The sequence below is a fragment of the Triticum aestivum genome, chromosome 6D (assembly GCF_018294505.1).
Source record: "Triticum aestivum cultivar Chinese Spring chromosome 6D, IWGSC CS RefSeq v2.1, whole genome shotgun sequence".
Lineage (NCBI taxonomy): Eukaryota > Viridiplantae > Streptophyta > Magnoliopsida > Poales > Poaceae > Triticum > Triticum aestivum.
This window is the reverse complement of record NC_057811.1, coordinates 53,086,597-53,099,295: the sequence shown is the minus strand read 5'-3', so window position 1 is coordinate 53,099,295 and position 12,699 is coordinate 53,086,597. Positions and strand designations below refer to the sequence as shown.

The 12,699-nt window shown below is 46.5% G+C and overlaps 1 protein-coding gene and 1 pseudogene across 1 annotated transcript; one reads left to right on the top strand and one right to left on the bottom strand.

The window, feature by feature from the left end:
- LOC123143479 (protein LPA2) lies at positions 1-2,244 on the top strand. The gene is made up of 3 exons (XM_044562406.1): positions 1-486; positions 1,168-1,325; positions 1,884-2,244. Exons 1-2 carry the CDS (start codon positions 87-89, stop codon positions 1,305-1,307), a joined length of 540 nt encoding a protein of 179 aa, XP_044418341.1. The 5' UTR covers positions 1-86; the 3' UTR covers positions 1,308-1,325; positions 1,884-2,244.
- Positions 2,245-2,759: 515 nt separating this feature from the next.
- On the bottom strand, positions 2,760-3,981 carry LOC123142424 (BTB/POZ and MATH domain-containing protein 1-like; annotated as a pseudogene).
- Between the last annotated feature and the right edge of the window lie 8,718 nt (positions 3,982-12,699).

The window sequence follows — 12,699 nt, the reverse complement described above, 5'->3', positions numbered from 1 at the left end:
CCTCCACCGCCCACTCCACCGAGCGAGCCAAGCCAGGGATAACCAACTCGGACGCGCCGGCAGCGCAGCGACCGCACGCCGTCGCCATGGCCACGGCCGCCTCCGCCTCCCTCTCCGCCGCGTCCTTCCTCTCCCCAGCCCCACCCCGCCCGCACCCCCGCCCCCTCTTCCGCGCCCTCGCGGCCTCGGGCTCGGGCGGCGGCAAGAAGAAGCCCGGCAAGTCCAAGAGCAGCAGCAGCAAGGGCAAGGGCAAGGACAAGGCGCTGGAGCCGCCGCCCGACGTGGCGGTCCGCCGCGCCCCGGCGGGGAGCGCGTCGGTGTTCGAGCAGCAGCGGACGAAGGCCGGGTTCAACCCCGGCGGCCGCGGGAATCGGTTCACGGAGGACGAGGTCCGGCAGAGGCAGGCCACCGAGAGCGCCTTCCTCTTCGCGTGGCTGGGCCTCGGCGGGATCATCCTCTTCCAGGGCCTCGCGCTGGCCGCCTCCGGTAATTCACCTACCTATGCTATCTAGTAGCTGATTTAAGCTTGTGCTATGGGGAATCTGGTGGACATTGTCCGTAGACATCATAGGTATTTGAAATTTAGGGGGATGCCATGATACGATAAGAGTTAAGAAGCATTGTGGCGCAGTGGAGTACTACGTATTACTAACTTGAGTGGCGTCTGGTGTGAAGAAACACCCTTTGCTCTGTAAATGTTGGATGCAGTTTTCAGGTTTGCCATCATGCCGTTGACTTGGTGATTTTAACTGAACTGAAATTGTTCTTGCGTGATGCTGAGCGATGCATATAACTCATCGTCGCCTTGGTTCGTTCTAAATTATCTAAGTTGGACCATTTGGAATGAGAGAAATGCTAGGGTCTTCCGCCACAAGTCCGCTCCGCCGACAATCCTCGTTGAGGGTGAAAGAGGCAAAACTTTGGGTCATCGCGGGGGCGAAACACTTAGGTCTAATCATGCCGGGAGAGTAGTGTCCTTGTTCTATGTTGGTGGACGTTTGGGCGTTATCTTTGTAACCATAACACTATATTTTTCCCTTAATTAATGAATGAGGCAAATCTTTGGCCTCTGTTTCAATTTTTATTTGCTAAGGGTGGGAAAGGTTTTGCTACTGTAGAATTGTTGACTCAACTAATCATATCTGAACCTTCTTATGAAAAATGCAGGTTTTCTGCCCACAGAATGGGACAGTTTTTTAGTTAAGTACCTGTATCCGTCGTTCACTCCGACAGTACTCTTGTTCCTCGGGGGTACGACTGGATATGGCGTTTTCAAGTACTTTGAAGGCGAGAAAAGCAAAGACTAGATTCATTTCAAAACAAAGGTGAGGCTAAATATCATCATCCCGTGAATATGTGGTGTTCTTTGCTACGTTCGTTTTGTTCACCCCACCTGAGGTATTCTCCAGATAGTCTGAACTACATGCCTACTTCATATATTATGTAGCTATTGTTGGATAAGATCTCTTGTTCCAGCTTTAGAAAGCTACAACACAATAGACTCATCATCATTGACTACTATATTATCGTATATATGTGCTTGCATCTACACATTTCACATTGTAACAGATCATCTACATTTGCGGAAAGCACCACGTGTGCTCCTCTTATTTAGAAAGAACTAGTCATAAATCATAATCCCCCAAAGATACAGAGGTTGCTAAAACAATAGCTACCTAGTACATACATGGTGTTTGCCTTCCCTGTCATGTTTTATGCAGCTCCACATTCTTCAGTTGTTACAACTGAACTGAGACCAGCCTTATTGTCTAGCTACATGATTTGAAACTTGATTTTCCGTTTGGTGTCTTTTCCATAGTCCACACTATGACCCTCTCATCCATTCTTCTTTTTCATGACCCTGTTCATTCCATCTGATACAGCATCTCGGAGCAGAGTTTGCTAACTTTGAGAGGTGGAGTTCGTTGTTACTGTGTGGTAAGGGCACATAAGTGTCTCAGAATTAGCTTAAGGCAGGAGATGAGTCCCAGAGACTGAGCTAGGCTGTTGCTGTAAAAGAATTTCTCCTTTTGTCGCCAATCCTGAATTACTGATGATCTTCTATGTAAAGGTAATAGCCATTGTATATTCATGTGAACTGAGCTGTATATTGGTTCCTACACATTAGTCACCTGGCTGTCCGTACATGCTACTCGTATCGAGCAATTGTGCCCTGTACAGTGTACATGGAGTGCATGGATATGGTACTGTCAGAATGATGCTAACTGAGTTTAATTATGCTTATTTTCATGAAGAAAAAGAATCCAAATCAAAATCAGTTATGTATCATAGGATGTCGCCAATTATCTCGAGTAAAATGTGTGGTCGTTGTAGTCAAATTATTTATCTTATTGTGATTGTTTCGTACCATTGCTTTGGTTATCCACGAGATTTATCTAGGTTATTTGTAACATCATGCACCCTCAATTGGATCAGAGAAGGGAGCATGCTAACGAACTTGTATGCTGCTGGCTAGTTTTTACACTTGCAGCTGATGCAGGTTATCCATGGATGCACCCAACACAAACTTTTTCATCTCAACATTTCAACATAGAGCCATGCATGCATGATCAAATGAATTCAAGCAAAGCACATAGAATAGATTATTTTGCTGCATTTCATATTTCAGTACTGAGCACACATTTAGAATAGTAGTGGTAGACGACACAATTGTATGTCATAATATGGATATGGATCAGGGACACAATAATAACCTTATATAGAGGAATCATGAACCATAGGTCTAGAACTCAAGCAATTCAGGAAGCAAACTTGGAGAGAAGCTCCTTGAGAACAGAGGGGCTGCAGGTCCTGATTATTTGCTCCAAGCCATCAGCGGTGAAAACTATGTGTAAATTTGTGCGAGTTTTGACAAACTCCAAGCAAGACTCCTTCAACCAGAGGCACTGGTTCCGCTCAGCCACGACAATGATGTCTGCCACCGTGTCCTTGCAAATCAATTCGGTCAACTTCTCTTCACAGATTGACTTGAGCCTTTGGAGACCATATTTTTCTGCAGCTTCAAGGAGCTGTAGCAGCCAGTCTTCTTTCATTCCATCTTCTTCTGAGTCATCATCCTGTTCCATGTCACCAGCCTCATCGTCATCGTCATGCTCGAATTCAGGCATTCCATCAGTGTAGATGAAAGTTAGCAAGCCCTTGAAGACGTTTGCTTTGATGTTGTCTATCTTGACAACACTTGACGTAGCATTGCCCACATTCATGGTGCCAAAGAGCTGTGCCTTGAAGACGGTAGATCGGGCTGCAAGCATCCACCGGTGCGCAGCGAACTCCTTGCCGTCAACCTCAAACGTGACGTCAGCACCCTCCTTGCTCAGGAGGAGATCGCCAAGATGGCTTGGTAAGTCGGCCTGTGGCAATTCGGTGAAAGGAAGAGCGGTGGTGCCCTGCTCCTTGTCCGCGGCCGGCTTGAGGACAACAAGGTCACACCGGATGACGAAGCTGTCGTCTTTGAGATGCCTTGATCTTTCAAAACCCTCCCTTTTCATGAATTCAAACTGGCCATCAAAAGAATCATAGAAGCCCAAGCAAACTGGTTGGCTTTGGCGGATGTGCTTTGGCACCCGCAACTAGGGCTGGTCAATGAAACTGAAGGCATACTGAACCTCAACGCTTGGCCTGGTATCGTCTTCAAGGACAAGGGAAACCGATATAAATTCTTCAGCATCCTTGTCCAAACCATTAGGGTGGTAGCCGATGGCCCAGCGACGGCCCCCAACAATGAAAGGACGAGACCCGATGGACTCGCGGTTGGGAGTAGTCTCTTTGGTGCGCAAGTAACCTTCGACAACGAGCAAGTGGTACCCGCTATCTGCACCGGAGTTGATGGCCGACTTGGTGGAGGCGCACAGCTTGCAGTCAGCAATGAGAGATACGCCAGCAAAGGCCATGTTGGGCAAGCCTCGAATAGTAGAGCTGCAAGAAACGCATGCTATATGATATGAGATGTGGTGCTGCATTGGGTCGATCGGGGTCGATCGGGGGAAGCATATCTAGATTACATATATGCTTACTGATCGAAGAAATAGAGGATCGCCGATCACCGTCGCCGGGCGGCCGGGGTGGGAGTGGGACAGGATGGTACGAGCCGGTCGAGGAGATCGCCCGAGGTAGTGCAGATATGTATATATATATACGAAATATGTATCTGGCACACGGAAGTTTTTCTGCAAAACTACCTACCGCATCCAGCGCCGTACGATTTGCATCAAGCGGTCAACGCTTTTTCCGCAAACGCCCGCGCGTGGGCTGCGCGCTGCTCCTTCCCCTTCCGCGCAAGACGCGCGTGGACTTTTCTGCTGCTGCTCCATGTGCAGCTCCTCCCGTGGCTCCATGCGCTTGTTTTTTTTTGAGGGTGCTCCATGCGCTTGCTGCTATTTGTTGTTCCTGTCACTGTTCCATATGCGATCTGCTGCTGTTTACTAGCTAGGTTAGGCTAGCTAGGCTAGCTGCTGTCTGCTAATTAGGCTAGTTACTAGGCTTTTTTGTTCCTAGGTGCATATGCACCCATTGTCGAAGACACACACTTTGAAAAGTTGAAAAATTCGGAACAAAAATCCCGCGTGTATATCCGGACATTTTATGTCCGTTCACAGGGTTTCGGTGAAAAACGACGTTTTTTGTGGCTTGTGTAAAAAAGATAAAGAAATGCCTCGTGAATAGTTAGAATGAAGCATCAGAAATTGTCTTTTTTACACAAGCCACAAAAAACGTCGTTTTTCACCGAAACCTTGTGAACGGACATAAAATGTCCGGATATACACGCGGGATTTTTGTTCCGAATTTTTCAATTTTTCGAAATGTGTATCTCGACAATGGGTGCATATGCACGTAGGAGCAAAAGGGAATATCCCCGAGTGGTGCTGCTATTTCATGCTAGTAGCCGATGCAATCTACTAGCTTCTATGCACTTTTCTTCCATTTTTTGTGGTAAATTAAAAGAAAAAAAGCTACAAAAAGAATGATGTTTTTGTCAGATACACATCTCTCTCGCAGTAAACTGTCTTTCGACGATGTTTTCTACTTTGATCCTGACAACTTTGATACCATCACGGTATTACTTTTGACCCAGAAAAAAGGTTGTTTGACCTAGAGGAAAAAAGTTGTTGAAACATACTTCGATAAATTTTGTGTAAACAACAGGTATTTTAAGCACCGCGGACCTCCTGATAACTTACCTACAAACACACATATTAAGTATCTCAAAAAAGCTATCCCGGTAACTTTATGTGAAAATAACATGGTGATATACAAACCGCATATATGATAATTTACATACAAACATTGCGGTAAGATTTACCGGGGCGAGGGGGGCTGTTCAAACATACCCCCGATAATTCTGTTTAAATAACATGGTAATAAGCACCATACAAACACCATGGCAACTTTTGCACCGGAAACAAAAGTTATTGAAAATATATCATCGATATATATGTAACACCATGGTAACTTTAACCAAGGGGGGCAATTTGTTGAAAAACATACCCCCTCGATAATTTATGTCAAAATAACATGGTAATATATGTATCACATACCCAATAATTTACCTTCAAATAACGCGGTAACTTTTGACTAAGGGGGGAAAGTTGTTGAAGAACATACCCCGGTAACTTATGTGAAAATAGCACGGTAATATGTGAAACACATACCCGATAATTTATGTACAAACGCCGCGATAACTTTCACCAAAGAGGGGACAAAGTTATTGAAAAATATACCCTAGATAACTTATGTGAAAATATCACAGTAATATACGAATCATATACCCGATAACTTACGTACAAACACCGCGGTAACTTTGACAAGGCAGAAAAATATATTGAAAATTATACCACCAGTAACTTATGTGAAACGACTAATGTATGGGCACACCAACTGGTTTTTGCAAAATGACCGAATGCATTGGCTACCGTCTGATTGATGATCGTACATACAACAATCCCCGTCGCTAATTTCGATGGCTCGCCCTCACGAATTCATAAATATGGCAAAAAAACGAGCAAAGCAGGAGTCAAACGCCGCACTCACAGGTTGTGCGCTAGCTGAGACAACCATCTAGGCATGCACTATGTTGTGATTGGGTACTGTTTTATGTAGTTTTTGTAAGTCAGGACTGAGAGCCTGAGATGGAAATAGGACGTGGTAAAAGGCATTTCTTTTTCTTTCCAATTTTGAGCTTTGACGATTTATCTCCTAGTCCCATCGTTTTTCCCATGTAGAGAATACATAACTAGGTTATACCTTGTTTTGTTGTTGTGTTCTATAAGTAAGGTCAAGCCTGCGAACCTGATAGCATGGTAATGTACACATTGTGGACCTAATAACTAACGTACAAACACCGTGGTAAATTTGGCTCATGGAAAATTATTTCTAAGAGCATCTCCAGCCGTTGGCCCCCCCGGGACGCATAAAAATCGCCCCTGGGGGCGAGACGGCGATTCGTTCGGTGTTGGGGGCGGTTTTGCGCCCAGTCGTCGCCCCCAGTCGCCGATTTTGGCCCACTTTTGAAGCCCCATTTCGGCGAAGAAGGCCCATATGGGCGAGAATAGGCCCATATTCGGCGTGGTTCGCCGTGGCTCGGCGTTCAATTATCAACATAAATATTTTTTATCACATATTTCATCACAGAAAATTCAAATACTTCAACAAAATAGTTCAACAACAAATAGTTCAATACAAATTATATAGTTCAACAAATAAAAACTCATATTTCATCACACGTCGCGCCCGGTGTCGCCCTTGAGCCTCCATAGGTGCTCTATCAGATCTTGCTGCAGTTGATGATGCACCTGTGGGTCTCGGATCTCCTGACGCATACTGAGGTAGGCAGTCCAGGTTGCCGGTAGCTGGTGATCAACTTGGGCAAGAGGACCCTGCCTGTGGTATGGTTCAGTGTCAAACACTGGCTCTTCCTGCTCGCTCTCAATGATCATGTTGTGCAAGATGACACAGCAGGTCATGATCTCCCACATTTGATCTTTCGACCAGGTCTGAGCGGGGGTACCGGACAACAGCAAATCGAGATTGGAGCACACCAAATGCCCGCTCGACATCCTTCCTGCAAGCCTCCTGAATCTTCGCAAACCAGGCGTTCTTGCCTCCAGGCACAGGGTTTTTGATGGTCTTCACAAATGTCGACCATCTCGGATAGATGCCATCAGCTAGATAGTACCCCTTGTTGTAGTGCCGCCCATTGATCTCGAAGTTCACCGGAGGAGAATGACCTTCAACAAGCTTGGCAAAGACAGGAGAGCACTGCAGCACGTTGATGTCATTGTGAGTTCCTGGCATACCAAAGAAGGAGTGCCAAATCCAGAGGTCCTGTGTGGCCACCGCCTCAAGTACCACACTACAACCGCCTTTGGCGCCTTTGTACATCCCCTGCCAAGCAAATGGGCAATTCTTCCATTTCCAATGCATGCAGTCGATGCTTCCAAGCATCCCAGGAAATCCTCTTGCTGCATTCTGTGCTAGGATCCGAGCAGTGTCTTCCGCATTGGGTGTTCTCAAGTATTGCGGTCCAAACACTGCCACCACTGCCCGACAGAACTTGTAGAAACACTCTATGCTGGTGGACTCGGCCATGCGCCCATAGTCGTCCTTGTTGGAAATATGCCCTAGAGGCAATAATAAATGGTTATTATTATATTTCCTTGTTCATGATAATTGTCTATTGTTCATGCTATAATTGTGTTATCCGGAAATCGTAATACATGTGTGAATACATAGACCACAACGTGTCCCTAGTAAGCCTCTAGTTGACTAGCTCGTTGATCAACAGATAGTCATGGTTTCCTGACTATGGACATTGGATGTCATTGATAACGGGATCACATCATTAGGAGAATGATGTGATGGACAAGACCCAATCCTAAGCATAGCGCAAAGATCGTGTAGTTCGTTTGCTAGAGCTTTTCCAATGTCAAGTATTTTTTCCTTAGACCATGAGATCGTGTAACTCCCGGATGCCGTAGGAGTGCTTTGGGTGTACCAAACGTCACAACGTAACTGGGTGACTATAAAGGTGCACTACGGGTATCTCTGAAAGTGTCTGTTGGGTTGACACGGATCGAGACTGGGATTTGTCACTCCGTATGACGGAGAGGTATCTCTGGGCCCACTCGGTAATGCATCATCATAATGAGCTCAATGTGACTAAGGAGTTAGTCACGGGATCATGCATTACAGTACGAGTAAAGAGACTTGCCGGTAACGAGATTGAACAAGGTATTGGGATACCGACGATCGAATCTCGGGCAAGTAACATACCGATTGACAAAGGGAATTGTATACGGGATTGATTGAATCCTCGACATCGTGGTTCATCCGATGAGATCATCGTGGAACATGTGGGAGCCAACATGGGTATCCAGATCCCGCTGTTGGTTATTGACCGGAGAGGCGTCTCGGTCATGTCTGCATGTCTCCCGAACCCGTAGGGTCTACACACTTAAGGTTCGGTGACGCTAGGGTTGTAGAGATATTAGTATGCGGAAATCCGAAAGTTGTTCGGAGTCCCGGATGAGATCCCGGATGTCACGAGGAGTTCCGGAATGGTCCGGAGGTGAAGAATTATATATAGGAAGTCCAGTTTCGGCCACCGGGAAAGTTTCGGGGGTTATCGGTATTGTACCGGGACCACCGGAAGGGTCCCGGGGGTCCACCGGGTGGGGCCACCTATCCCGGAGGGCCCCATGGGCTGAAGTGGGAAGGGAACCAGCCCTTAGTGGGCTGGGGCGCCCCCCCTTGGGCCTCCCCCTGCGCCTAGGGTTGGAAACCCTAGGGGTGGGGGGCGCCCCACTTGGCTTGGGGGGGAAGCCCACCCCCCTTTCCCCCTTGGCCGCCGCCCCGCTTGGAGATCTGATCTCCCAGGGACGGCGCCCCCCAGGGGTCCCTATATATAGTGGGGGGGAGGGAGGGCAGCAATACCACAGCCCCTGGCGCCTCCCTCTCCCCCTGCAACACCTCTCCTTCTCGCAGAAGCTTGGCGAAGCCCTGCCGAGATCCCCGCTACTTCCACCACCACACCGTCGTGCTGCTGGATCTCCATCAACCTCTCCTTCCCCCTTGCTGGATCAAGAAGGAGGAGACGTCGCTGCTCCGTACGTGTGTTGAACGCGGAGGTGCCGTCCGTTCGGCGCTCGGTCATTGGTGATTTGGATCACGACGAGTACGACTCCATCAACCCCGTTCACTAGAACGCTTCCGCTCGCGATCTACAAGGGTATGTAGATGCACTCCTTTCCCCTCGTTGCTAGTATACTCCATAGATGGATCTTGGTGAGGCGTAGGAAATTTTAAAATTCTGCTACGATCCCCAACAGTGGCATCATGAGCCAGGCCTATGCGTAGTTACTATGCACGAGTAGAACACAAAGCAGTTGTGGGCGTAGATGTTGTCAATTTTTCTTGCCACTACTAGTCTTATCTTGTTTCGGCGGTATTGTGGGATGAAGCGGCCCGGACCGACCTTACACGTACGCTTACGTGAGACAGGTTCCACCGACTGACATGCACTAGTTGCATAAGGTAGCTACCGGGTGTCTGTCTCTCCCACTTTAGTCGGAACGGATTCGATGAAAAGGGTCCTTATGAAGGGTAAATAGAAATTGGCATATCATGTTGTGGTTTTACGTAGGTAAGAAACGTTCTTGCTAGAAACCTATAGAAGCCACGTAAAAACTTGCAACAACAATTAGAGGACGTCTAACTTGTTTTTGCAGCATGTGCCTTGTGACGTGATATGACCAAAAGGATGTGATGAATGAGATATATGTGATGTATGAGATTGATCATATTCTTGTAATAGGAATCACGACTTTCATGTCGATGAGTATGACAACCGGCAGGAGCCATAGGAGTTGTCTTTATTTTTGTATGACCTGCGTGTCATTGAATAACGCCATGTAAATTACTTTACTTTATTGCTAAACGCGTTAGCCATAGAAGTAGAAGTAATCGTTGGCGTGACAACTTCATGAAGACACGATGATGGAGATCATGATGATGGAGATCATGGTGTCATGCCGGTGACGAAGATGATCATGGCGCCCCAAAGATGGAGATCAAAGGAGCAAATGATATTGGCCATATCATGTCACTATTTGATTACATGTGATGTTTATCATGTTTTGCATCTTATTTGCTTAGAACGACGGTAGTAAGTAAGATGATCCCTTATAATAATTTCAAGAAAGTGTTCCCCCTAACTGTGCACCGTTGCGAAGGTTCGTTGTTTCGAAGCACCACGTGATGATCAGGTGTGATAGATTCTAACGTTCGCATACAACGGGTGTTGACGAGCCTAGCATGTACAGACATGGCCTCGGAACACACGCAATACACTTAGGGTTGACTTGACGAGCCTAGCATGTACAGACATGGCCTCGGAACACGGAAGACCGAAAGGTCGAGCATGAGTCGTATAGAAGATACGATCAACATGGAGATGTTCACCGATCTTGACTAGTCCGTCTCACATGATGATCGGACACGGCCTAGTTAACTCGGATCATGTTTCACTTAGATGACTAGAGGGATGTCTATCTGAGTGGGAGTTCATTGAATAATTTGATTAGATGAACTTAATTATCATGAACTTAGTCTAAAATCTTTACAATATGTCTTGTTGATCAAATGGCCCACGTTGCCCTCAACTTCAACGCGTTCCTAGAGAAAACCAAGCTGAAAGATGATGGCAGCAACTATACAGACTGGGTCCAGAACCTGAGGATCATCCTCATAGCTGCCAAGAAAGATTATGTCCTAGAAGCACCGCTAGGTGAAGCACCCATCCCAGAGAACCAAGACGTTATGAACGCTTGGCAATCACGTGCTGATGATTACTCCCTCATTCAGTGCGGCATGCTTTACAGCTTAGAACCGGGGCTCCAAAAGCGTTTTGAGAAACATGGAGCATATGAGATGTTCGAAGAGCTGAAAATGGTTTTCCAAGCTCATGCCCGGGTTGAGAGATATGAAGTCTCCGACAAGTTCTTCAGTTGTAAAATGGAGGAAAATAGTTCTGTCGGTGAGCACATACTCAGAATGTCTGGGTTACACAACCGCTTGTCTCAGCTGGGAGTTAATCTCCCGGATGACGCGGTCATTGACAGAATCCTTCAGTCGCTTCCACCAAGCTACAAGAGCTTTGTGATGAACTTCAATATGCAAGGGATGGAGAAGACCATTCCTGAGGTATATTCGATGCTGAAATCAGCGGAGGTGGAGATCAAAAAGGAACATCAAGTGTTGATGGTGAATAAAACCACTAAGTTCAAGAAAGGCAAGGGTAAGAAGAACTTCAAGAAGGACGACAAGGGAGTTGCCGCGCCCGGTAAGCCAGTTGCCGGGAAGAAGTCAAAGAATGGACCCAAGCCTGAGACTGAGTGCTTTTATTGCAAGGGAAGTGGTCACTGGAAGCGGAACTGCCCCAAATACTTAGCGGACAAGAAGGCCGGCAACACCAAAGGTATATGTGATATACATGTAATTGATGTGTACCTTACCAGTACTCGTAGTAGCTCCTGGGTATTTGATACTGGTGCGGTTGCTCATATTTGTAACTCAAAACAGGAGCTGCGGAATAAGCGGAGACTGGCGAAGGACGAGGTGACGATGCGCGTCGGGAATGGTTCCAAGGTCGATGTGATCGCCGTCGGCACGCTACCTCTGCATTTACCTACGGGATTAGTTTTAAACCTCAATAATTGTTATTTAGTGCCAGCTTTGAGCATGAACATTGTATCTGGATCTCGTTTAATTCGAGATGGCTACTCATTTAAATCCGAGAATAATGGTTGTTCTATTTATATGAGAGATATCTTTTATGGTCATGCCCCGCTGGTCAATGGTTTATTCTTGATGAATCTCGAACGTGATGTTACACATATTCATAGTGTGAATACCAAAAGATGTAAAGTTGATAACGATAGTCTCACATACTTGTGGCACTGCCGCCTTGGTCACATTGGTGTCAAGCGCATGAAGAAGCTCCATGAAGATGGACTTTTGGAATCTCTTGATTACGAATCATTTAACACGTGCGAACCATGCCTCATGGGTAAGATGACCAAGACTCCGTTCTCCGGAACAATGGAGCGAGCAACCAACTTATTGGAAATCATACATACTGATGTGTGCGGTCCAATGAGTGTTGAGGCTCGCGGTGGCTATCGTTATGTTCTCACTCTCACTGATGATTTAAGTAGATATGGGTATGTCTACCTAATGAAACACAAGTCTAAAACCTTTGAAAAGTTCAAGGAATTTCAAAGTGAGGTTGAGAATCAACATGACAGGAAAATAAAGTTCCTACGATCAGATCGTGGAGGGGAATATTTAAGTCACGAATTTGGCACACACTTAAGGAAATGTGGAATCGTTTCACAACTCACGCCGCCTGGAACACCTCAGCGAAATGGTGTGTCCGAACGTCGTAATCGCTTTCTATTGGATATGGTGAGATCTATGATGTCTCTTACCGATCTACCGCTCTCATTTTGGGGCTATGCTTTAGAGACTGCCGCATTCACTTTAAATAGGGCTCCGTCGAAATCCGTTGAGACGACACCGTATGAATTATGGTTTGGGAAGAAACCTAAGCTGTCGTTTGTAAAAGTTTGGGGATGCGATGCTTATGTCAAGAAACTTCAACCTGAAAAGCTCGAACCCAAGTCG

What these genes read in the sequence shown, in the direction of transcription:
- LOC123143479 (XM_044562406.1), top strand. Translation starts at nt 87, where the DNA reads ATGGCCACGGCCGCCTCCGCCTCCCTCTCCGCCGCGTCCTTCCTCTCC. An exon ending in CCTCGCGCTGGCCGCCTCCG is followed by an intron (nt 487 to 1,167) that starts GTAATTCACCTA and finishes TGAAAAATGCAG; the next exon opens with GTTTTCTGCCCACAGAATGG.